This window comes from Hyla sarda, chromosome 3 (assembly GCF_029499605.1).
Source record: "Hyla sarda isolate aHylSar1 chromosome 3, aHylSar1.hap1, whole genome shotgun sequence".
In the NCBI taxonomy this organism is placed as follows: Eukaryota; Metazoa; Chordata; class Amphibia; order Anura; family Hylidae; genus Hyla; species Hyla sarda.
This window is the reverse complement of record NC_079191.1, coordinates 323,734,557-323,758,540: the sequence shown is the minus strand read 5'-3', so window position 1 is coordinate 323,758,540 and position 23,984 is coordinate 323,734,557. Positions and strand designations below refer to the sequence as shown.

The 23,984-nt window shown below is 40.3% G+C and overlaps 1 protein-coding gene across 8 annotated transcripts in view; it reads left to right on the top strand.

Annotated features, from left to right (window-relative positions):
- Positions 1-23,984, top strand: part of ACOXL (acyl-CoA oxidase like) — a 555,195-nt gene that overhangs the window by 468,501 nt on the left and 62,710 nt on the right. For 7 of the 8 annotated variants that reach the window (XM_056567227.1, XM_056567224.1, XM_056567226.1 and 4 more), the window contains one exon: positions 7,326-7,427. In XM_056567227.1, the coding sequence (XP_056423202.1) occupies positions 7,326-7,427 (102 nt within the window). Of the gene's footprint in view, positions 1-7,325; positions 7,428-17,225; positions 17,353-23,984 lie in introns of those variants that run through there. The other variant, XM_056567231.1, reaches the window with a different exon arrangement.

Here is a 23,984-nt window from a genome sequence, read left to right as displayed (position 1 = left end):
TTTCTTCAATTTCCGAGAACTAAAAGCTGTGTTCAAGGCTTTGAAGGCTTCACAACATCTAATCCTGAATCATCATGTGAAGATTTACACCGACAATGCTACTGCAATAGCTTGTCTAAATCATCAAGGGGGAACAAGACACAGGGGGAGATTTATCAAAGGATTTAGACTGGTTTTTCTGGTCTAAATTTGTCGCACAGAAAGTCGCAGTCTAAATATGTGCGACTTTTCTGCGACTATTGCTCTAGAGGATTTTTAGAACATGATGCATGCAAGTCTATTTTAGACTGAAATGCATTGAAAAATACATTGGTGCTGAATTTATCAAAAGCGACTTTTCAGCGACAAGTCGCATAGGCTGAAAGTACGCCGAAATGTCAGACCATGTTGGAGCAGGTTTAAATATAGACTAAAGCATAGAACATGCAGTCTGTGCACAGAATTTATCAAGAGCTGTGCGCCATTTGATAAATTAGGTGCACAATATACCAGACTAACCCTCTGTAGTTTGGTCTATATTGATGCGGGACATAGACAACTTTGATAAATATCCCCCACAGTCTCCTACAAGCACTGACAGAAAAAAAAAAATCTTGGGCGGAGGACAAGATATTGTCAATTTCTGCTATACATCTCAAAGGAAGTGAGAATATTGAGACAGATTACTTAAACAGACACCAGATCAATCCAGGAGAATGGGAACTCAATCCACAAGTTTTTCAGGAGCTGGTTTTGAAGTGGGGCATACCAGAAGTAGATCTATTCGCCACCCGAAAAAATCGAAAGGTAAACAAATTATTTTCCCTGTTTCCAGGCGATCTCCCAGATGGAGTAGATGCTCTTCAACAAAGTTGGAACTTCAAAATAGCCTATGCGTTCCCTCCTTTCCCTCTGAGACTATCTTCTGTTGCAGGGCCAGCTATTCTTCAAGGATCTATCAAATCTGCAGTTGAAAGCCTGGCTTTTGAGCGGTCATTTTAAATCAGAAGGGTCTTTCTCACAGAGTTATTAATACTCTATTATAAAACAAGAAATCTACAACATCCGCTATCTATTGGAAACAATGGAAAAAATTTGTCTCTTGGTATGGCTCCTGTCCTTCAAATCCCTTGAACCCTGATGTCCCTTAAATTCTCAATTTTCTTGTAGATGGACTTGACAAAGGTTTATCCATCAGTACTTTAAAAGTACAAACAGCAGCCTTGGGTTGCTTTTTCGACACAAGTATCGCAGACCATAAGTGGATTAAAAGATGTTTTAGTGCTGTGGCAAGACTAAAACCCAAAATAACCTCTCGCCACCTTGGATCTAAATTTAGTCCTCACTAGTCTTACTAGAGAAATCTTTTGAACCACTTTCGAATTCTTTAATAACATTTCTGACCGGGAAAGCAGTCTTTTTGATAGCCATCACGACAGCAAGAAGGGTGAGTGAAATCCAAGCATTTTCAATTGAAGGACCTTACCTAACTGTGCTTGAAGACAGAATTATTCTGAAATTAAATCCAGCTTTCCTACCAAAAGTAGTGACAAACTTCCATGGTCTCAAGACATCATCCTACCCACCTTTTGCAATTCTCCAAAAAATAGAAAAGAAAAAATTTTCCATTCCTTGGACGTAAGAAGAACTATTCTTCCTTATTTACAACAAACCAAGGATTGGAGGAAAGATCTAAATCTATTTGTTCAGTTCCAGGGCCCTAATAAAGGGAAGAAAGCTTCTAATGTTTCTATTGCCAGATGGGTGAAGTGATCTATTTCTGAAGCTTACAGAAGATCTGTGAATCAAGTTCCGGGACATCTAAGAGCTCATGCAACCAGAGCAATGGCAGTCTCCTGGGCTGAAAAATCTTCTGCTTCATTAGAGCAGATTTGCAGGACAGCGACTTGGTCCACCCCACACACTTTCTTTAAACACTACAAATTGGATGTAGCCTCGCCTCAAGATTTGGCCTTTGGATTGAAAGTGCTGCAAGCTGTAGTCCCTCCCTAGACATCATTTATCTGGTATGTCTCCTGTGGTGCTGATGTGATGATGAGATGAAAAATGAGAATTATGACTTACCGATATTTCTGTTTTCTTGAATCATCACATCAGCACCCTTTAATCCCTTCCTAAGTAGTGTACGTATGATATATGTCTGCTTCTTAGTAATTTGTAAACACTGAGGGGTTGTCTGGGGAGAGGGCTTTCAACCTCTTTGTGCTTCCTGTTCCTTTAGGATCATTGGGGGGCAATCTCGTGTGGTGCTGATTCAAGAAAACAGGAATATCGGTAAGTCATAATTCCCATTTTTCATGGACCACTGTTCCAAAGATCTGTCAAATGCCAGTGGGGTGTAAATGCTCACTGCACCCCTTATTAAATTCTGTGAGGGGTGTAGTTTTCAAAAATTTCGGACACATTCTCTCTCCAAAAGCCCAATGGAGCTCCTTCTTTTCTGAGCATTGTAGTGCGGCCGCAGAGCACTTTACATCCACATATGGGGTATTTCCATAAATGGGGCTACAAATTTTTTTCCCCCTATTTTCCTTTGTGTAAATGAAAAATGTGGGGTAACACTAGCATTTTAGTAAAAACTTAATTTTTTTTCATTTTCACATCCAATTTTAACGAAAATTCTTCAAACACCTGTGGGGTGTTAAGGCACTAAACTGTTGCCTTGAAATACGACAGGGCTCTGAAGCGAGAGAGCGCCATGCGCATTTGAGGCCTAAATACCAAATACCTTACGGCAGTGTTTCCCAAACAGGGTGTCTCCAGCTGTTGCAAAACTCCCAGCATGCCTTGACAGTCAGTGGCTGTCCGGCAAAACTGGGAATTGTTGATTTTTAACAGCTGGAGGCAATGTTTTGGAAACAGTGCCATACGAGACGGTTTTTTATTTTATTGGTGGGTAACTGTAAGGGGGTGTATATGTCATGTTTTACTTTTTATTTTGTGTAGTTTAGTGTTTTTAGAGTACATTCACACAGGCGGGGGTTTTCAGTGAGTTTCCCACTGGGAGTTTGAGCTGCGGCGGAAAATTTGCCACTGCTCAAACTTGCAGCAGAAACTTACTGTAAATCTCCGTCCATGTGAATGTACCCTGTACATTCACATGAGGGGGGCAAACCTCCAGCTGTTGCAAAGGTACAATTCTCAGCATGCCCTTTAGCTGTCCGTGCATGCTGGGAGTTGCAGTTATGCAACAGTTGGAGGCACACTGGTTGCGAAACACTGAGTTAGGTAACAAACTCTGTGTTTCACAACCAGTGTGTTGCAAAACTACAACTCTCAGCATGCACTGACAGCCGAAGGGCATGCTGGGAGCTGTAGTTATGCAACAGCTGGTGGTGAAACTACAACTCCCAGCATGCCCTTAGGCTGTTTGTGCATGCTGGTTTGTGCGGTTATGCAACAACTGGAGGCAACTTTTTCTGTGGGTTTGTTTAGGATCCTTATGGAGTGGCTTTCCAAGTGTAGGTAATGAATAAGGCAGGTTTATTTATTGCCTATCGGGAATCTTTACCTTTATTTCTCCTACACTTTTCTTGTGCTGACTGTGAAACTGCAGCAGTAAAACGGTGTACTTTTTATGCCATGTGGTGCCTCATTGCACCTGAAGGTAAAGTTAAAAAAATCTAGGGCCTCTTGCTCTAATAGACCTTTAACCTCTGCATTATTTAGCATTATCTAGGAGATATCGAAGTTAGCAATGGACAGTAGTAGTCATATCACGACCTTGTGATGTTCAGATCTGCTTTGATTTTTCTCTCTCCCAGATACTTACACACTTTCAAGTGTTATGCTGCCAGCTGCCATTTCTTTGTGTAAATACGTTTTTTTAGTTGCTGCCAGGCTGGGAACAAACAAAAGGAAATGATTCACTCTCCTTTAATCCTGCATTGTGTGATGTAATGTTGCATATTTTAAAGATAAAAGACAGTAAACTATTCCTGTTCTATTCATTGTTCTTCAAAAGGACAGTCTAAATTCTCTTAGTGTCCATAAAACATTCACTATATAATAACATGTATTGTTAAATACATAAATATGCGTAATATGTTGCATCTGCCCCCCTGATTCTCCAGGAGTTTGTATGGTGAGGTATGGGGAGGACAATTCTTGACTCCAAAAAAGTATGCCGGGTGACCCAGCTCTCTGCAGTCCTTTGGTCACACCTTGACATTAAAGGGGTTATCCAGGAAAAAACATTTTTTTTATATATCAACTTGCTCCAGAAGGTAAATTACTTCTATTAATAAATCTTCATCCTTTCAGTACTTATGAGCTTCTGAAGTTGAGTTGTTCTTTTCTGTCTAAGTGCTCTCTGATGACATGTGTCTCTGAAACAGCCCAGTTTAGAAGCAAATCCCCATAGCAAACCTATTCTACTCTGTGCAGTTCCTGAGACAAGCAGAGATGTCAGCAGAGAGAACTGTTGCCAGACAGAACACAACTCAACTTCAGCAGCTGATAATTATTGAAAGGATTAAGATTTTTAATAGAAGTAATTTACAAATCTGTTTAACTTTCTGGAGCCAGTTGATAAATAAAATCAAAAAGTTTTTCCCTGGAATACCCCTTTAAAGGGTACTCCGGAGGAAAACAAATGTTTTCACATCAACTGGTGCTAGAAAGTAAAAAAAAAATTGTAAATTACTTCTAAAAATCTTAACCCTTCCAGTACCTACCAGCTGCTGCATGCTCCAGAGGAAGTTCTGAAGTTATTTTCAGTCTGACCACAGTGCTCTCTGCTGACACCTCTGTCCATGTAAGAATTGGTCCAGAGTAGAAGCAAATCCCCATAGCAAACCTCTCCTGCTCTGAACAGTTCCTGACACGGACAGAGGTGTCAGCAGAGAGCACAGCGGTCAGACTGGAAAGAACTATTTAACTTCCTGTGGAGCATACAGCAGCTGATAGATACTGGAAGGATCAAGATTTTTTATTTTTTTTATAGAAGTAAGTTACAAATCTGTATAACTTTCTAGCACCAGTTGATTTGAATTTTTATTTTCCACCAGAGTACTCCAGAGCACTACCTTCTCTGCCACTTCAGCCTCACACCCTAGCAGTGCTCCAGCAAACCAGTCCATTTGGCCTCCAATTAATAAATGCTTCTCCAATGGACAGGCCCGAGACCTAACAAATCTTACAGGCCATCCACAGGTCACCTTGACTTTATATATGGACTATCTGCACAGACCATTATACACATATTTTGTGTGCAAATTTTTATTGATCATTCTCACAGCTACAGTGACAGGGTACAGTACCACCACTGTGTGTACCAAAGCAAACAGCCCACCAATAAAGATCCAAAGGTGTACAGTCATGACTTAATACTACATCACAACCTAACATTATATCTACATTGCACATGACAAGCAATAACAATAATGCAATAAATTGTTGTTTCAAGCTGCTAAGCGGTGTCTCAGGTAACAAAGCAGTAACGTAACCCCTTAACGACCACGGACAATCAATACAGATCACGGCATCTGCGATCCGATCATCCAGCATGGCGGCCGGAGGTCCCCTCACCTGGCTTCGGCCTTCTCCCGGGGTCTTCTGCTCTGGTCTGAGATCGAGCAGACCAGAGCAGAAGATCACCGATAATACTGATCAGTGCTATGTCCTATACATAGCACTGAACAGTATTAGCAATCAAAGGATTGCTATAGATAGTCCCCTATGGGGACATAAAAAGTGTAAAAAAAAATTTAAAAAAATTTGAAAAATGTAAAAAAATAAAATAAAAGTGAAAAATCCCCTCCCCCCAATAAAAATGAAAATTGTCAGTTTTTCCCATTGTACCCCCAAAAAGCGTAATTTTTTAAAATAAACATATTTGGTATCGCCGCGTGCGTAAATGTCCGTACTATCAAAATATAATGTTAATTATCCCGTACGGTGAATGGCGTAAACGTAAAAAATAAAAAAAAGTCCAAAAATTCAGCTTTTTTGTCACATTTTATAAAAAAATAAACATTTTATATAAAAAATTATTTAAAAGTTTTATATATGCAAATGTGGTAACGATAAAAAGTACAGATGATGGCACAAAAATGAGCCTTAATACCGCTCTATATACAGAAAAATGAAAAAGTTATAGGTGGTCAAAATAGGGCGATTTTAGATTACTGATTTTGTACAAAAAGTTTTAGATTTTTTTTAAGCGGTACAAAAATATAAAAGTATCTAGCTATGGGTATCATTTTTATCGTATTGACCCACAGAATAAAGAACACCTGTAATTTTTTACCGTAAAGTGTATAGTGTGAAAACAAAACCCTCCAAAATATGCAAAATTGTGGTTTTCATTTAAATTTCCTCCCTGAAAATTTTGTAGGGGTTCGCCGAGGTTTCATTACAAAGTACAATTAGTCACGCAAAAAACAAGCCATTATATGGGTCTATAGGTGGAAATATAAAGGAGTTATGGATTTTAGAAGGCGAGGAGGAAAAAACGAAAACGTTAAAATAAAATTGGCCTGGTCCTTAAGGTTAAAATGGGCTAGGTCCTTAAGGGGTTTAAGAGAAACAAGCAAAAAAATACAAATCGTTCCTTTAACCGACAGGGGAATATGTGTCCACCTCTCATACATCATTTTACATTAAAAGTAGCCCAAATGCTGCCCCTGTATCTTTACCATTATATATGATTCCTTTTGAAAACCTTGATGTTTCTCATTATACAAATTGGAATAGAAGTATTTAACTTCAGGACTCAGTATGAGTTTGTCTGAGGTGGTGTTCACCACCCACACAGTAACTGACAGCGTCCATATGTACACGTGCTTATAAAGGGGAAGCTATCAGCAGCAGAAATCTATGTGAGTTTGGTATTTGTTGTATGAGGCGATGCAGTTCACGTTGTTGAATTTAGGAGAGGATCCAATATAATGGACATGTCCTGTCTATTGCTCCTGCATGGTGTAAATTCCCCATTTGCCCCTCCACCTTGCAAAGTGTTTATCACATACCACTCTCCCAAAGTTTCCTAAGGATCTTATCATAGCCTTTGACATTGGGATAAACTCCAGCTAACATGATCTAATCATTCTCTTTAAAAAGGAGAAAAAAGAAAATCTTTGCTCCCTAATCATTCTGTAGTTTTTAGATGAAAATATTTATTAGCACATAGCAATCTGTAAAATGTCTATGTCCCCAATCAAAGAACACTTTATTTTCCTACAGCTATTTATGTATCTATGGATGTGAGGAATTGCTTATAGATATATATGGGCATGTAGGGTATAAAGTAAGGTATGATATAAATATATTTGCCAATTGCTCATATTTTACTTAACCATTTGTTTAACATTTTTTTGTTTCAGTTCTGCCTGCTTTATGGCACAAAATTGATTTACAATGAAAGAGCCTGGTATCTAGAACATAAATACCTAACACCAGCAACCAGTAACCAGATCAGAGATCAGGTAAGGGGGTTATAGTAGTTTTCATCTGCCTTTTTTGGTAATTTAAATCTATACATAATCAATTAGCTCATGCCTCGTGTACATATTGTAGTGTTCCTGATCTAGTAGCTCAGGGGCCACGTGTAGTGTTGGGTGCACTGCTCATGCTTCTCCAGCAGTTGGCAACCTTACAAACTCTTGTGCTATTTTACTGGTAAAAATGTTATCACTGTGCCATACAGTGAAATTGTGCACGTTCTCCCACTTAGCAAGATGAGCGAGGCCTGTAATTTTCATCATAGGTATACCTCACCTATGAGAAACATAATGAGAAAAAAAATCCATAAAATCGCATTGTCTGATTTTTAAGAAATGTATTTGCAAATTATGGTGAAAAATAAGTATTTGGTCAATAACAAAAGTTAATCTCAATACTTTGTTATATACCCTTTGTTGGCAATGACAGAGGTCAAACATTTTTTCTGTAAGTCTTCACAAGGTTTTCACACACTGTTGCTGGTATTTTGGCCCATTCCTCCATTCAGCTCTCATCTAGAGCAGTGTTATTTTGGGGCGGTCGCTGGGCAACACGGACCTTCAACCCCCTCCAATGGTTTTCTATGGGGTTGAGATCTGGAGACTGACTAGGCCACTCCAGAACCTTGAAATGCTTCTTACGAAGCCCCTCCTTCGTTGCCCGGGTGGTGTGTTTTGGATCATAGTCATGCTGAAAGACCCAGCCATGTTTCATCTTCAATGCCTTTGCTGACGGAAGGAGGTTTTCTCTCAAAATCTCACAATACATGGCCCCATTCATTATTTCCTTTACATGGATCAGTTGTCCTGGTCCCTTAGCTGAAAAACAGCCCCAAAGCATGATGTTTCCACCCCCATGCTTCATAGTAGGTATGGTGTTCCTTGAATGCAAGAAAAAAAAGAGGGAAACAGATAAAGCATCATCCCTCTAAGTGAACCTGATGATAATGCCCTTGGAGAGAAATTGGCATATACATTTATAAATGAACTCAACCAATGAGGCGTAGATAGTATAAAATATAACTTTTACTAAATAATTATAACATTTGCGACTATTTTTTGGACAATATATACAAGTGAATGAACATCAGCAAATCTGCATAAGCAGATAATAGCTTACTCTATGGCAATTGATATCAGCAGGCTGGCTGACTAATGGGAGGGAATGTGGATACTGGTGAGTACTCTATGCATTAAATTTCCCTACCTAGTCTTAACCCTTGTTTTCACTACTATAAGTGTGGATATGGAAAGGGTATACAGTAGCCACTCTCAGGTAATAATCAAGTGGTATTCTCATGTACAAATTTTTCATGCTCCATATTCCCTACGCATTTCTCCCATATATTTAAGATGAGTTCATCAGGGTTGAAGGAGAAATTGTGAACATATTACAGATTATACAAAAAACAATGAAATCTGCTTGAGGTGAAGAAAAGAAAATAATACTAAGTGTTGATAAGACAGTCCCTGTCGGTCACAAAGGGGAGAAAAGGTAGAGCGCTTCTTGCCTGATGAAGCTGCTAAACGTGTTGCATCTTGGGAAATAAATTACCTCGATTTTATTTGATCTTCATTCCTTTTGTATCCTGCGCCACATGGAGCCGGCGTTCTCCTTGAAGCCAGACCGACTGAATACTGTCGGTCACAGTCAGAGACGGTCATGATCAGTCATCAGCGGTCATATTGAGATGTAAGTGTAGAAATGGGGTTTGATAGTAACATCCAATTCACTGTCACACAAATATTAAGAGGTAGAGATATATGCACAAGATTATATAGCATGTTATATTCAGCAGTATCTGATAATCTGCTCGCTTTTTCGATGTAATAAAGATGTCAGTAGACGGATGCGGTAGTAATTATGCATCAACAGTGGTGCCCTAAAATAAAATTTAGGAAAATACAATTCACTTTACTGATAGTATACATATAATAACTATAAAGAACTGCAAAAAGCTGTATAGGCCTCTACCTTATTTCTTGGACTAAACAAGATGGATGAATTGGCTGGAGACAGTAATAGGATGGTACCCCTAATTTAGATGGCTGTACAAAAACAACGTAAGTGTGACTTGGGTACATAATTCAGCCCCTCACAGTACACAGTGAAACACTCATTTGGTGGTGTTCTTATCAGACTTATGTATTCACAAGATGAATCTTAAGGATATGCTGCATGATCCCCCTAGAGATGAGGCCGATAGGCCCAGCAGATATCTGATAGTGGGGAACAGCTAGGATTAAAAAGAAAAAAAAGGGATAATCTTATAGGTGAAAGATATCAACTGTAAAGAGTAAATAGATGACTAGGAGGTGACTGCATAGAAATGAATGAAGCAGCAGAATAATGACACAGGTAGCACATGGATGAATGTTTAGGATACCTGTATCATTCAAGACTGCAGTATATTGAATATAGAAAGTGGTAACAGTAACATATAAAGTGAATATGGCCATTTCCCTTATATCCCTTAACAAATGTAATAGATATGTACAGTTCCCTTGTAGGATAGTGCATGAGATAGAGGGTTATGTAACCTGGTAGGATAGTGAAACATAGATAGCATAGCAGAAAGTGCAAAGATAGATCATGGACTTACCAGTCTGGATGACTGTGACAGGCGCCATTCACAGACGCTTGGCATCTGCCTTATATGGGCCGATGAACGGAAGTGAACGCTGCTCACCTCATGCTGGTGTCAGGCACCAGCTGAGTGCGTTCCACACCACGGAAGTAATGTGTATGTTTGAACGCATACTTCCGGCTCTCGAGTGGAACGCATCAAAGGCCAATAGGAGATCACTATACGATACTATGCATCCTTCTATCATCAGAGATGAAGCGCATTGTTGAGGCGCCTGCTTCAAATGAATGAATGGAATGCATTAGGCTACAATAAGCAATCGCCTAGCAGATGTGATTGTTATTGTAGCCTAATGCATTCCATTCATTCATTTGAAGCAGGCGCCTCAACAATGCGCTTCATCTCTGATGATAGAAGGATGCATAGTATCGTATAGTGATCTCCTATTGGCCTTTGATGCATTCCACTAGAGAGCCTAAAGTTTGCGCTTCAACCATGCACATTATTTCCATGGTGTGGAACACACTCAGTTGGTGCCTGACACCAGCATAAGACAAGCGGCGTTCACTACCGGTCTTTGGGCCATATAAAGCTGATGCTAAGTGTCTGTGAATGGCGCCGGTCACAGCGTATGCCTGTCACAGTCATCCAGACTGGTAAGTCCATGATCTATCTTTGCACTTTCTGCTATGCTATCTATGTTTCACAATCTTACCGGGTTACATAACCCTCTATCTCATGTACTATCCTACAAGGGAACTGTACATATCTATTACATTTATTAAGGGATATAAGGGAAATGGCCATATTCACTTTATATGTTACTGTTACCACTTTCTATATTCAATATACTGCAGCCTTGAATGATACAGGTATCCTAAACATTCATCAATGTGCTACCTGTGTCATTATTCTGCTGCTTCATTCATTTCTATGCAGTCACCTCCTAGTCATCTATTTACTCTTTACAGTTGATATCTTTCACCTATAAGATTATCCCTTTTTTTTCTTTCTCATCCTAGCTGTTCCCCACTATCAGATATCTGCTGGGCCTATCGGCCTCATCTCTAGGGGGATCATGCAGCATATCCTTAAGATTCATCTTGTGAATACATAAGTCTGCAGCCATCTAAATTAGGGGTACCATCCTATTACTGTCTCCAGCTAATTCATCAGTCTTGTTTAGTCCAAGAAATAAGGTAGAGGTCTATACAGCTTTTTACATTTCTTTATAGTTATTATATGTATACTATCTGTAAAGTGAATGGTATTTTCCTAATTTTATTTTAGGGCACCACTGTTGATGCATAATTACCACCGTATCCGTCTACCGACATCTTTATTACATCGAACAAGCGAGCAGATTATCAGATACTGCTGAATATAACATGCTATATAATCTTGTGCATATATATCTACCTCTTAATATTTGTGTGACCGTGAATTGGATGTTACTATCAAACCCCATTTCTACACTTACATCTCAATATGACCGCTGATGACTGATCATGACCGTCTCTGACTGTGACCGACAGTATTCAGTCGGTCTGGCTTCAAGGAGAACGCCGGCTCCACGTGGCGCAGGATACAAAAGGAATGAAGATCAAATAAAATCGAGGTAATTTATTTCCCAAGATGTAACGCGTTTTGCTGTGGGAAAGCAGCTTCATCAGGCAAGCTTTATGAAGCAAGAAGTGCTCTCCCTTTTCTCCCCTTTGTGACCGACAGTGACTGTCTTATCAACACTTAGTATTATTTTATTTTCTTCACCTCAAGCACATTTTTCATTGTTTTTTTTTGTATAATCTGTAATATGTTCACAATTTCTCCTTCAACCCTAATGAACCCATCTGAACTATATGGGAGAAACACGTAGGGAATATGGTACATGGGAATACCACTTGATTATTACCTGAGAGTGTATACCCTTTTCCTATCCACACTTATAGTAGTGAGGGCAAGGGTTAAGACTAGGTAGGGAAATGTAATGTATAGGGTACTCACCGGTATCCACATTCCCTCCCATTAGTCATCCAGTCTGCTGATATCAATTAACATCAAGTAAGCTATTATCTGCTTATGCAGATTTGCTGAGTTTCATTCACTTGTATATATTGTCCAAAAAATGCTTTGAATATTACACTGTCATTATCGCTAATTTTATAATTATTTAGTAATTGTTATATTTGATACTATCTATGCCTCATTGGTTAAAGGGGTTTATCTTTTCTTCTTCATCTGGTCCAGAGACCAGGTCTTCGTCCAGCTTCATCTTTTCTGCAGAGTCTGACATCCATACATCATTGGCTCCTCACTTTCTCAGCAGATCCTCATCCTCTGCATGAAGACAGTAATCATTATAACCTTGCCAGAAAGTGTACCCTAAATAAAATTCTGCCCCTCACTGTACCCTAAATAAATTACTGCCCCACACCGTACCCTGAATATAATACTGCCATACACTGTACCCTAAATATAATACTGCCACACATTGTGCCCTGATTGGTTCCAGTGGAAAACTTTTCTTTTCTTTTTTTTTTTTTTTAATGAACTCGTGCCAGAAAGTTAAACAAATTTGTAAATTACTTCTACTAAAAAATCTTAATCCTTTTAGTACTTTTTAGCAGCTGTATGGTACAGAGGAAATTCTTTACTTTTTGAATTTCTTTTTAGTGTTGTCCACAGTGCTCTCTGCTAACAACTCTGTCCGTGTCAGGAACTGTCCAGAGCAGCATATGTTTGCTATAAGGATTTTCTCCTGCTCTGGACAGTTCCTGATACGGGTATCAGGTGTCAGCAGAGAGCACTATGGACAACACAAAAAAGAAATTCAAAAAATAAAGATTTTCCTCAGAAAAATCTGAAAGGTACTGAAAGGAATAAGATTTATTAGTAGAAGTAATTTACAAATCAGTTTAACTTTCTGGCACCAGTTCATTTAAAAAAAAAAGTTTTCCACCGGAGTACCCCTTTTAAGTTCATTTATAAATGTATATGTTCTTTGAACATAAAGCATTCTTTCTCCTCCAAACACGAATTGAGTTTTTACCAAAAAGTTCTACTTTGGTTTCATCTGACCATATGACATTCTCCCAATACTCTTCTGGATCATCCAAATGCTCTCTATCAAATTTCGAGATCGAGGGAGATTATCAGTGGTCTTGTATGTCTTCCACTTTCTAATAATTGCTGATTTCTTCACACCAAGCTGCTTGCCTATTGCAGATTCAGCCTTCCCAGCCTGTTGCAGGTCTACAATTTTGTTTCTGGCGTTGCTCATTCTTCAGGCGGAAATACTCGCGGAACACATTGCAGTCTATTGGAGACTGCAGTGTCCGCATGGTCTAAGTGCCGACTGATTCAGTTGGCGCTGGCCACACTCGGAATCTCCGGGTGGAGATTTTCTGCCTGGAGATTCTGCAGTGTGAACCTAGCCTTTGAGGTTGATGACAGGTGTTTTTTATACTGATGACAAGTTCAAGCAGGTGCCATTCAGGGCCGCCCTTAGGTGTTCAGGCGCCCTGTGCAAGCTAACCTTGTGGCGCTTGTCGGCTGGAAGGGGGGGCATGCCGTACCCTGCACAGAGCGTAGGCCGACACGGCCCTCCATGTACCCCATAGAGATACATTGAGGGGGGGTGCCGGCCGCGGCTTCCTGCGGGGTACAGACATCAGCTGAGACCCCCACCGATCACCTCGGTTGAAGCGGTCCTCCAGCTGTTGGAAGGCTAAAACTCTGGAAATGTCTGGAGAGGCTCAGGCATTATAAGAGTTGTAGTTTTGTAACAGCTGAAGAGACACAGTTTTACCCATCATCACTGCAGAACTTACAAGTGACTACAGCACTGATGGGACAGTCAGGAGAAAACACAATGATATTAGTGACCTGAGTGATGTCTTATGACTTGAGTGACATCTTCTCTGTTATCTTTTCTTCTTCATCTGGTCCAGAGACCAGGTCTTCGTCCAGCTTCATCTTTTCTGCAGAGTCTGACATCCATACATCATTGGCTCCTCACTTTCTCAGCAGATCCTCATCCTCTGCATGAAGACAGTAATCATTATAACCTTGCCAGAAAGTGTACCCTAAATAAAATTCTGCCCCTCACTGTACCCTAAATAAATTACTGCCCCACACCGTACCCTGAATATAATACTGCCATACACTGTACCCTAAATATAATACTGCCACACATTGTGCCCTGAATATTATACTGCTATTCACTGTACCCACTAAATATAATCCTGCCACACACCGTACCCTGAATATAATACTGCTATACACTGTACCCTAAAGAAAATACTGACCCACACTGTACCCTGAATATAATACTGCCATACACTGTACCCTAAATATAATACTGCCACACATTGTACCCTGAATATTATACTGCTATTCACTGTACCCACTAAATATAATCATGCCACACACTGTACCCTGAATATAATACTGCCCCCCACTGTACCCTGAATATAATACTGCCATACACTGTACCCTGAATATAATACTTCCACACACTGTACCCACTAAATATAATCCTGCCCCACACTGTACCCTGAATATAATCCTGCCCCACACTGTACCCTGAATATAATCCTGCCCCACACTGTACCCTGAATATAATACTGCCACACACTGTACCCAGAATATAATACTGCTATACACTGTACCCACTAAATATAATCCTGCTACACACTATAACCTGAATATAATGCTGCCACACACTGTACCTTGAATATAATCCTGCCACACACTGTACCCCCTGAATATAATTCTGCCACACACTGTACCCTGAATATAAATCTGCCATACATGCATACACATCATATATACATATACACCCCCTCTTATCCTCTGTGTCCTCATCACCCCCAAAACCCCGCCAAACCCCTCCTCATCACTACTATAACCTCCCCTCTCCTCATCAACCCCATACCCCTCCTGCACCTCTCATCACCCCCATCACCCCCCCCCCTGCACCTCTCATCACCCCCATAACCCCCCGCCCGTAAGTTCACTTACCTTGCCGGGGATCCCCCCCCTACTGTGTCTCCAGAGGTACGGGAGGTTTTAAGTTTGCACGGGGAAAGGAAAACAGAGCGGGGGAGGGGACGTACGTGCACAGCTTCTCCTCACATCCCCCTGCTCTGTCTTGTGAGGACATAAGTTTGAACGGTCAAGTCACAGCAGGGGAGAGAGGACGTGCATGACAGCTCCCTAATGGCTGCTGTGTGTGATGGACCGGCCCTGCAATGATTCTTGCAGGCCCGGTCATAGTCCATGAGGGGACCCAGCGCCAGCGGTCAGTGAGTGACAGTCACAGTCACTCACTGACAAGCCAGTTAAAAAAAAAAAAAAAAAAAGCACAGCTCGCACACCCCAAAGGCCGACCCTGGTGCCATTAATACAGGTAGCGAGTGGAGGACAGAGGAGACTCTTACAGAAGAAGTTACAGGTCTGTGAGAGCCAGAAATCTTGCTTTTTTGGAGATGACCAAATACTTATTTTCCACCATAATTTGCAAATAAATTCTTTAAAATTCAAACAATGATTTTATGGATTCTTTTCTCATTTTGTCTCTCATAGTTGAGGTATACCTCTGATGAAAATTACAGTCCTCATCTTTTTAAGTGGGAAAACTTGCACAATTGGTGGCTGACTAAATACTTTTTTGCCCCACTGTATATAGACTTGATTTTGGAGAGGAGAGTCAGAGAACATTTATCTGAACAATCATTTTGTGAACATCTTTTACTAGGGGAAAACAATTCTGTATCAGTAGTCTTAGGCCACTATGTTCACATGGCACAATCTCTGCATAGAATTGTGCATGAAAATTCGGCAGTAAATTCCGCAGAAATTTATTGCACATTCACTTCAATAAAATTCCTGCAGCGGAAATTCTGCAGCAGAAATTCTGCTGTTTGAAAGGGAATGCGGAATCCCATTCAAGTGTGTTGGCTATGAATTAATGCATCATTTTCATGCAGAATTCCACTGAGAAATTTTGACGTGTGAACATAGCCTAAAAGGGAAACTGACGGGAGTATCACCTTCACAAACCTGCACATACTGTGTAATAGATGCTGATTAAACGCTGTTTACTTTTTTAAATCTATTGTGCCGTTTCCAAATTCTCTACAAAAGTTCGAATATGTAAATGATTTCCTCAGTGCACCAGGGGCATTGCCCAGCCCCTTGGTCACCATTCTGCCCACCCGCACAAGCCCTGTGACACATCCCCTGGATAAATATGCATGTTTCTTTTGTCAGCACGTCTCCGATTCACGCTGCGCACATATAGGGAGGCGGCACATTCATAATGACTTGGACACAGCGCTTGTCGGTGACTTGCTGAGGAGAGGAACATAGTTGTATAGGTTGTACCACAGGGCCAGTGCGGGCAGACAGAACTGTGCAACAAGGGTAAGTACCTGGTGCACCAAGAAGATCATTTACGTATAAGAACTTTTGTACAGGTTGGGAATAACACAACATATTTTAAAAAGGTGAAATCAGCATCACACGCACTTCTACTCTGTAAAAGCAGGTTAGTGCGATTGGATTGAAGCTCCTGACCATTTCCTTTAAAATTATACACCGCCATTATACCACCATTTCTTTTTAACAAGTGGATTGGGGTATCTTTTTATACATGCATAACGACATCAGAGGAGGGTTCCACCACCTGGTCCTCTCCTCTATTAGCCAGAGCTGAGACCTGCTAGCAAAGAGTGGCTCACATTCTAGTGGGCTTGGGTCAGCCATGTATTACGTGGACACATATTCATTTGAATGTCCCCAACTGATTTCCTATGTATTGTCTGACACAACTTCTTTGGGGTAGATGAGCTGTTCAGCAGATGGCCTGTCATGGTGAGAAAACCTCTTTAGGGGGTTTAAAAGTTTTAACCAGATTATCTTTGACGTGTATTGATCTAGGGGGATTCCCCTTTCCCAAAATTCCCTTTTGGTTTTCACTTTGAACACTCTATAGTATATGCTGAGTCATGTACTTCCTGCTGATCCCGATAAAGGAATCACAGACAACATTTAAAACTGTTCAAAGAACATTATAGGCAATGATGATCAGCATAGCATAGCACTACTGACATCTCAGGAATACAACATTTATTCTGTATGCCTCACAGGTCTGCACATTTCTATACAGAGTAATACATTTTTCTCCTAAAAGGTCATGTACATACTGCTACAGAATTCTTAACAGCTACTTGTTGGGATAAAAGTTGGGAGAACAAATGCAGCTGGACTGGTGGTGTCAAACATTTTAAGGTCCCAAAGACTTTCACCCTCACAACTGCAAATATTCCACACAGAAGAAGGATTTATATTACTGGAGGCAAAATTTACGTTCTTTGAAATCCGCCTTTAAGTTAGCAGCCTGAAGGTTTATCAAAAACACTGCGTAACAAAGCAGAAGAATTCTGTAGATTCTGTTTCAAGTCTTTTGGTGAAGGAGCTATTGGAACATTGAGAATTCTATCAGAATTGAAGAAAGATTATGTATTTTACATTTTGCCGTTACTATATAAGCTCCATTTTGTATGCATTTATAATAAGGTAACCATAAAAGAGCACGTTATTAGTGTACCTTCATATGCCTCCTATTAAATAAGAGGCAGACTGTTGGATTTTCCTTTCCATACATCATTTTTTATCTGTGCCTCTTTCAGATAGTTTATTCCTTAAATAAACTGTTACAAGTGATAACAAACGGCTGGCCTCCCACAAATCAGCAGAAGGGGCTTTGGGACATTTATTTCAATTGGACTTAGGTGCAGTACCAGGCACAGCAACATACGCATGGAGTGGTGATTGTACTCCAGAGAGAAGGCCCTTTGCTTTACTGACTGTTGGAGGTCCTGGGAATTGGGCCCCCACGTATCCTACAATAATGGCCTACCCACTTGTACTCTTAATGATTCCTCTGCTAATAAGGTGTATCATTTTGCAAAACATCCTTTAAAATACATTTCATTAATTTACAGACAACAGTAGTAAGTATAGCCATAAGCGCAAGTCCTATATGTGGATTCCACAAGTTTTCGATCTGTTGACAATTTAACGACTTCTGTATCCCCAATATGTGCCAAATTATCTATTGTTTAGACCAAATTTGTTTCAGTCCTTTTTCACAGGCAGCATTTCTGTTGCGCTTCTGCCATTGCTGGAATAGAGTTACCATTAGACTGGCTGGATAAAGAAAACAAGGGGTTAGTTTTTGAGCATGGCTTCACTAATGGACCTTTTATTACCTAATATCCCTGGAGCAAAGGGCAGTAAAAAAATTAAATGGGTTATTCTAGGGAACTTTTTTTTATGATTCTGCTGAGGCAGGTGCTTAGACCTATACTAACTCTCCTTCCTTGCTCCCCCCACCATCATGGAGCTCTGTTCCTGCTGTTAATCTGCTAGGGCAGGACAAAGCTACCTGAAAGGCTAAGTTTCGACTTGTTCGACAGAAAAAGCGGCACAGCATGTACCTGTATTTGGTGTTTTTTTTCTTGCGTTTTTTTCTGGTGTTTTTGCCCTTGAGTGTAAATTGCATTCTTGGCCCCTTTGGCATTTTTTAAGAATTTGTTGGGTACCAATAAAAAAAAAAAAAGTTTGATGGAAAAAATTGTATTTAACGAAATTTATATTTTTTTGAATACATTTTTTATTAATTTTTAAACAGGGACCAATTTATGTGGGTGTGCAGGGACCTAAAAATGTAGCCGTATATTGCAGAGATGCGGAGCAGCTTTCTACAGTGCTCGCATCTCTGCTTTAAACTCTGGGCCAGCCAGTGATGTGAATAGAAATTGCCGGCCAGAGTGGTGATTGGCTGAATGGTGGCAGCCAATCACAACTCTCAGCGGGAAATATGAATCAGTGATGTGAATTTATATTCACATCACTGGCCGGCCGGAGTATAGTGCAGAGATGTGGAGGGCAGGAGAAAGCCACTCCGCATCTCAGGGATGAAGGACAGTCGCAACGGGTGTCCGAAGTGACACCCAGGATGATTTTTCTGTTAGCACAGGTACTACTACTCCCAACATGCAACAGTCTGTTCCATGCTGGGAGTAGTAGTTCTACCTAAAAATGTAAAAAATGAAGAAAAAAAAGTGACAAAAGTAAATAAAAAAATAAATAAAAAAACACACACCCACTTTATTAAACACATAATTAAAATACATTACTAATAAAAAGTTTAACAAAATGAATTATAAAAAATATTTTTACATTTAAATGGCCCATTTCTACATTTTTAATATTGCGACTACATTTTTAGGTCCCTGCCCGCCAACATAAATTGGCCCCTGTTTATAAATTAATAAAAATTTAGTTCTAAAAAATATAAATTTTGTTCAATACAATTTTTTCCATCCCTACTGTATCTGTTTTTTAATGGTACCCTACAAAATTTTTGTAAAAAATGGTATCTCCATCCTTTTTTTTGGATCGCTGAAGTCCAAAAAAGAATAGAAACTGCCTGCAAAAACACCAAAGTTAAGATCAAAATAGCGTTTTTCTTGGCATTTTATCACTCCCGAAGACTTCTTTGGGGAAAAAACACCACGATTGCTGTGGAAAAAAAAACCTCCATAGGCTCAACATAGGCGATTTTGAAAAACTGCCAAGGAGCTGAAAAATTCAAAAAAATTTTGAAAAACACCAAAAGGATTAAGAAAACGCCAACTGAAAAACTCAGTCATGGACCATATTGAAGAGAAAATTTTAATCTTCTTTTAACCTCTCCCTTCTCCTCTTCCTGTTGCTCTACAATACACATTTTACACTGCTGCTCATATAATATTAAGCATGAAGTAATAGAACAGCACAGATCTCCTTGTATTTCCAGTCTTCCCCAACACAATAGACTCTTCTACAGGGTGGGCCAGTTATATGTATACACCTTAATAAAATGGGAAAGGTTGGTGATATTAACTTCCTGTTTGTGGCACATTAATATATGTGAGGGGGGAAACTTTTCAAGATGGGTGTTGACATTGGTGGCCATTTTGAAGTTGGCCATTTTGAATCCAACTTTTGTTTTTTCAGTAGTAAGAAGGTCATGTGACACATCAAACTTATTGGGAATTTCACAAGAAAGACAATGATGTGCTTGGTTCTAACGTAACTTTATTCTTTCATGAGTTATTTACAAGTTTCTGACCACTTATAAAATGTGTTCAATGTGCTGCCCATTGTGTTGGATTGTCAATGCAACCCTCTTCTCCCACTCTTCACACACTGATAGCAACACTGGAAAAATGCTAGCACAGGGTTCCAGTTTCCGTAGTTTCAGGTGCTGCAGAATGGGCAAAACAAAAATTGGAACAGGACCCTCAGTTTATGCAGAAGATTTTGTTCAGTGATGAGGCAAAGTTTTATGTGAATGGTGAAGTTAACAAACAAAACCACCGCTATTGGTCTGACACTAACCCACATTGGATAGATCCCTCCAAGACTGTTGGAACACTAAAATTGATGGTATGGTGTGGTATATGGGGTACAAAGATAGTGGGGCCATTCTTTATCAGTGGAAACCTCAAGGCCACTGGATATGCAAAATTGCTACATGATGATGTGTTTCCCTCTTTATGCACTGAAGCTGGCACGTTCCCTGAGTTTTTCCAGCAAGATGGTGCACCACCACATTATGGGTGTCAGGTCCGAGCATTCCTAGATGAACAGTTTCCTGGAAAGTGGATTGGTCGTCGTGGGCCAGTTAAATGGCCCCCCAAGGTCTCCCGATCTGACCCCCTTGGATTTTTATCTTTGGGGTCATCTGAAGGCAATTGTCTATGCTGTGAAGATACGAGATGTGCAGTACCTGAAACTACAGATACTGGAAGCCTGTGCTAGCATTTCTCCTGCAGTGTTATCAGTGTGTGAAGAGTGGGAGAAGAGGGTTGCATTGACAATCCAACACAATGGGCAGCACATTGAACACATTTTATAAGTATCCAGAAACTTGTAAATAACTCATGATAGACTAGAGTTACGTTAAAACCAAGCACATCATTGTTTTTCTTGTGAAATTCCCAATTAGTTTTATGTGTGACATGACCCTCTTCCTATTGAAAAAACAAAAGTTGGATTCAAAATGTCCGACTTCAAAATAGCCGCCATGGTCACCACCCATCTTGAAAAGTTTCCCCCCTCACATATACTAATGTGCCACAAACAGGAAGTTAATATCACCAACCATTCCCATTTTATTAAGGTGTATCCATATAAATGGCCCACCCTGTAGTATAGAAGTAGAAAGCACGTAGAGAGCTGTCAAGATAAAATAATTTACTGCTGCCAACTGTAGCACAACTGTAGGCTTACCTTCTCAAAGGGTCTGAGCTGTATTACAAAATTAGGGATGAAAAGCTTTTCCCAACTAAATACATTTAAGGCTACATTCACATCACGATTGTGTCATACGGCCGCTGGATTGGGGAGGGTTGGGGGATTTAAAGGACAACTGCAGCGGTATGACACTTATCCCCTATCCTGCGGCGGGGCGCCGCCTTTAGCGCTCATGGTGAGTGCTAAGGCGCGTAGCGTCGACCTATAGGTCGACGGTGACGCCCCGTCTCCTCCCCGTCCCCATACAGTTCTATGGGGAAGGCGGGGAGGCACGAACGCTGTCTCCCCGCCTCTCCCATTGAGATGTATGGAGGAGGCGTGCCGGCTGCAACGTCATGCTGCGGCCGGCACGCCCCCTGCATGGGACGCCCCGTACAGGAGATCACAGGGGGTCCCAGCGGTCGGACCCCCCACGATCAAACACTTATCCCCTATCCTGTGGATAGGGGATAAGTGTTAATCACACTGCAGATGTCCTTTAAAAACAGTCTGCTGCCGTATTCCCGCTGGAATTCATTTGAATGAGCCGAACGGAGTCTGATAGTGACAATAAAACTAATATGGTTTAAAAATGAGCCGACCGCAGTCACTATCTGACTCCATTTGGCTCATTTAAATGAAGGCGATGTGGCACAGGTCTGGCAGGGATATGGCAGTGGCCCGTTTAATTCCCCACCAGATGCGGTGACCATATGACACAATGGTGATGTGAATGCACACTTAGATAGTTTTTATATTTTAGTTTTCTATTAATCTATGACATTTCCAAGGAGGCGAGAGATCAACTTTAAGCATACCTGGTGTTTAGTGTAATATGAAAAAGCTGAATGAGGTTTGCTTATTACATTTTGGTTATTTCCCTGCACTAATAGAAAAAAATCAGCATAGAGGAGGAAAGAGCTGACTAGGAATCGGGGTTGCTAACCATCCATAAATTCCTGTACAGTCCCTTAAAATGTGTCAGTGTTTATTTATTTGAAGCCGGAGGAGCTTGTACAGATAACAAGACTTATATATTCATATCAGTATTCTGGGATGTGAAAATGTATTGCTTATTATTTTTGTGATTTATTCTTTTTTTCCACTGTGTTTGTAAGAAATGTTTACTGTCTGACTGGCAGTCCTGTTATGAACCGATGCAGAAATAAGAGGAACAACTACAATTTCCTTCTTTCTGCTGTGGCTTAGTAAACAGTGTACTTACTGTTCCTGACATCTTGCTCATTGTATGATTTGAACGTAGCTGCAGTATATAATATAAGTGCTGTATATGTATAGCTATAGCTATAAATGTGTCAATGGGAAACAAATGCCTGGGGAATCTATACAATACATTTATTAGTTTTGTATAACATAAGTCAGCATGAAAATATCTCTATGTAGTGACTAATGGGATTAATGCATTTCATGGAAAAAAGAAACAATGATGTCCTAGAAATTCTGACTTTGAACTTATAAGTTAGCTCAGACATCCTGTCGTCTCATCTCTTGGCATGGCTGTTGGATCAGTTGTGTACTCCCTGTGAACTTGTGGTCTGGCTTAGCACTTCATAGGGTGAATTGCACACAGCCCACAGATACCACCCTGGTGCTTTAAAACCATGAAGATGGATCAGTTCATTTAAAGACATGGGGGGAGGGAGTTGGGGGTAATTATAATTGGTTTTACCCTGTTTTTGTGGTGTTGATTTGTTCCACGATTTGTTTCAGTTGATGTTTAGAGACTTTTCTTTGCGACTCTTGCTTTAGATGCTTTTTTTTTTTTTTGCAGTGGTCATGAATTTATGATTTGCAATTTGTCACAAAGATCCCGATCCCGGTAGTTACGCATGATCTGCATTTGTTACACAAAGATGTTTTTTCAGAGCTATTATGTACTATCACAAGAGGGTGAGGGTTTGTCGATACCACACTGTCTTACCCTAGTTAATGTGTCGGTTAACGCACCAAGATGGATAGGCCTAGAGGCTGCCTTAATGGATCCTGTTGGGTTTAAATGGTGGTTGGATAAAAGACTTCCAAGACTACAGGACTTCATTAGTGGAATCGAGCTCATATCACCTGAAACCTTATGTTCTCTATATGCTCTAATACTTTAGGGCACATGAAGTCTTACTTTACATCTTATGTATCCAAAGGGACTGAGGGGACTTTTGCTTCATATACTTCAGAGGTACCGAGTTTACTGTCCCTTTTATATGGTCACATCAATTCTCCTCCAAAACTGTAGAATTGAATTTATTAACTGCGTTTATTTTTTTACGAAAAAAATGCACAAAAGCACTTTTCTTGTGCAAACATACACCACCTTGGAGGACACGTACCAAAGTGTCAGAAAGCATCTGAGAATGTGAAACTTGTTCTCCCCTTTGCATTTTGGAAACATAATATATTAAATATTTTGGGACAGTTAGGACTACTACTCCCATCATGGACAGACTGACCATGATGGGAGTTATAGTCCAGGGGCGATCGCATCGGGTCATTCTCCAGATACCCGCTGTGATCCACATTTATTAACTGTAAAAGCCGGCGGCACATGTGGCTACACTGCGCTCCCGGTGTGGAATACTGTATAAGCTGT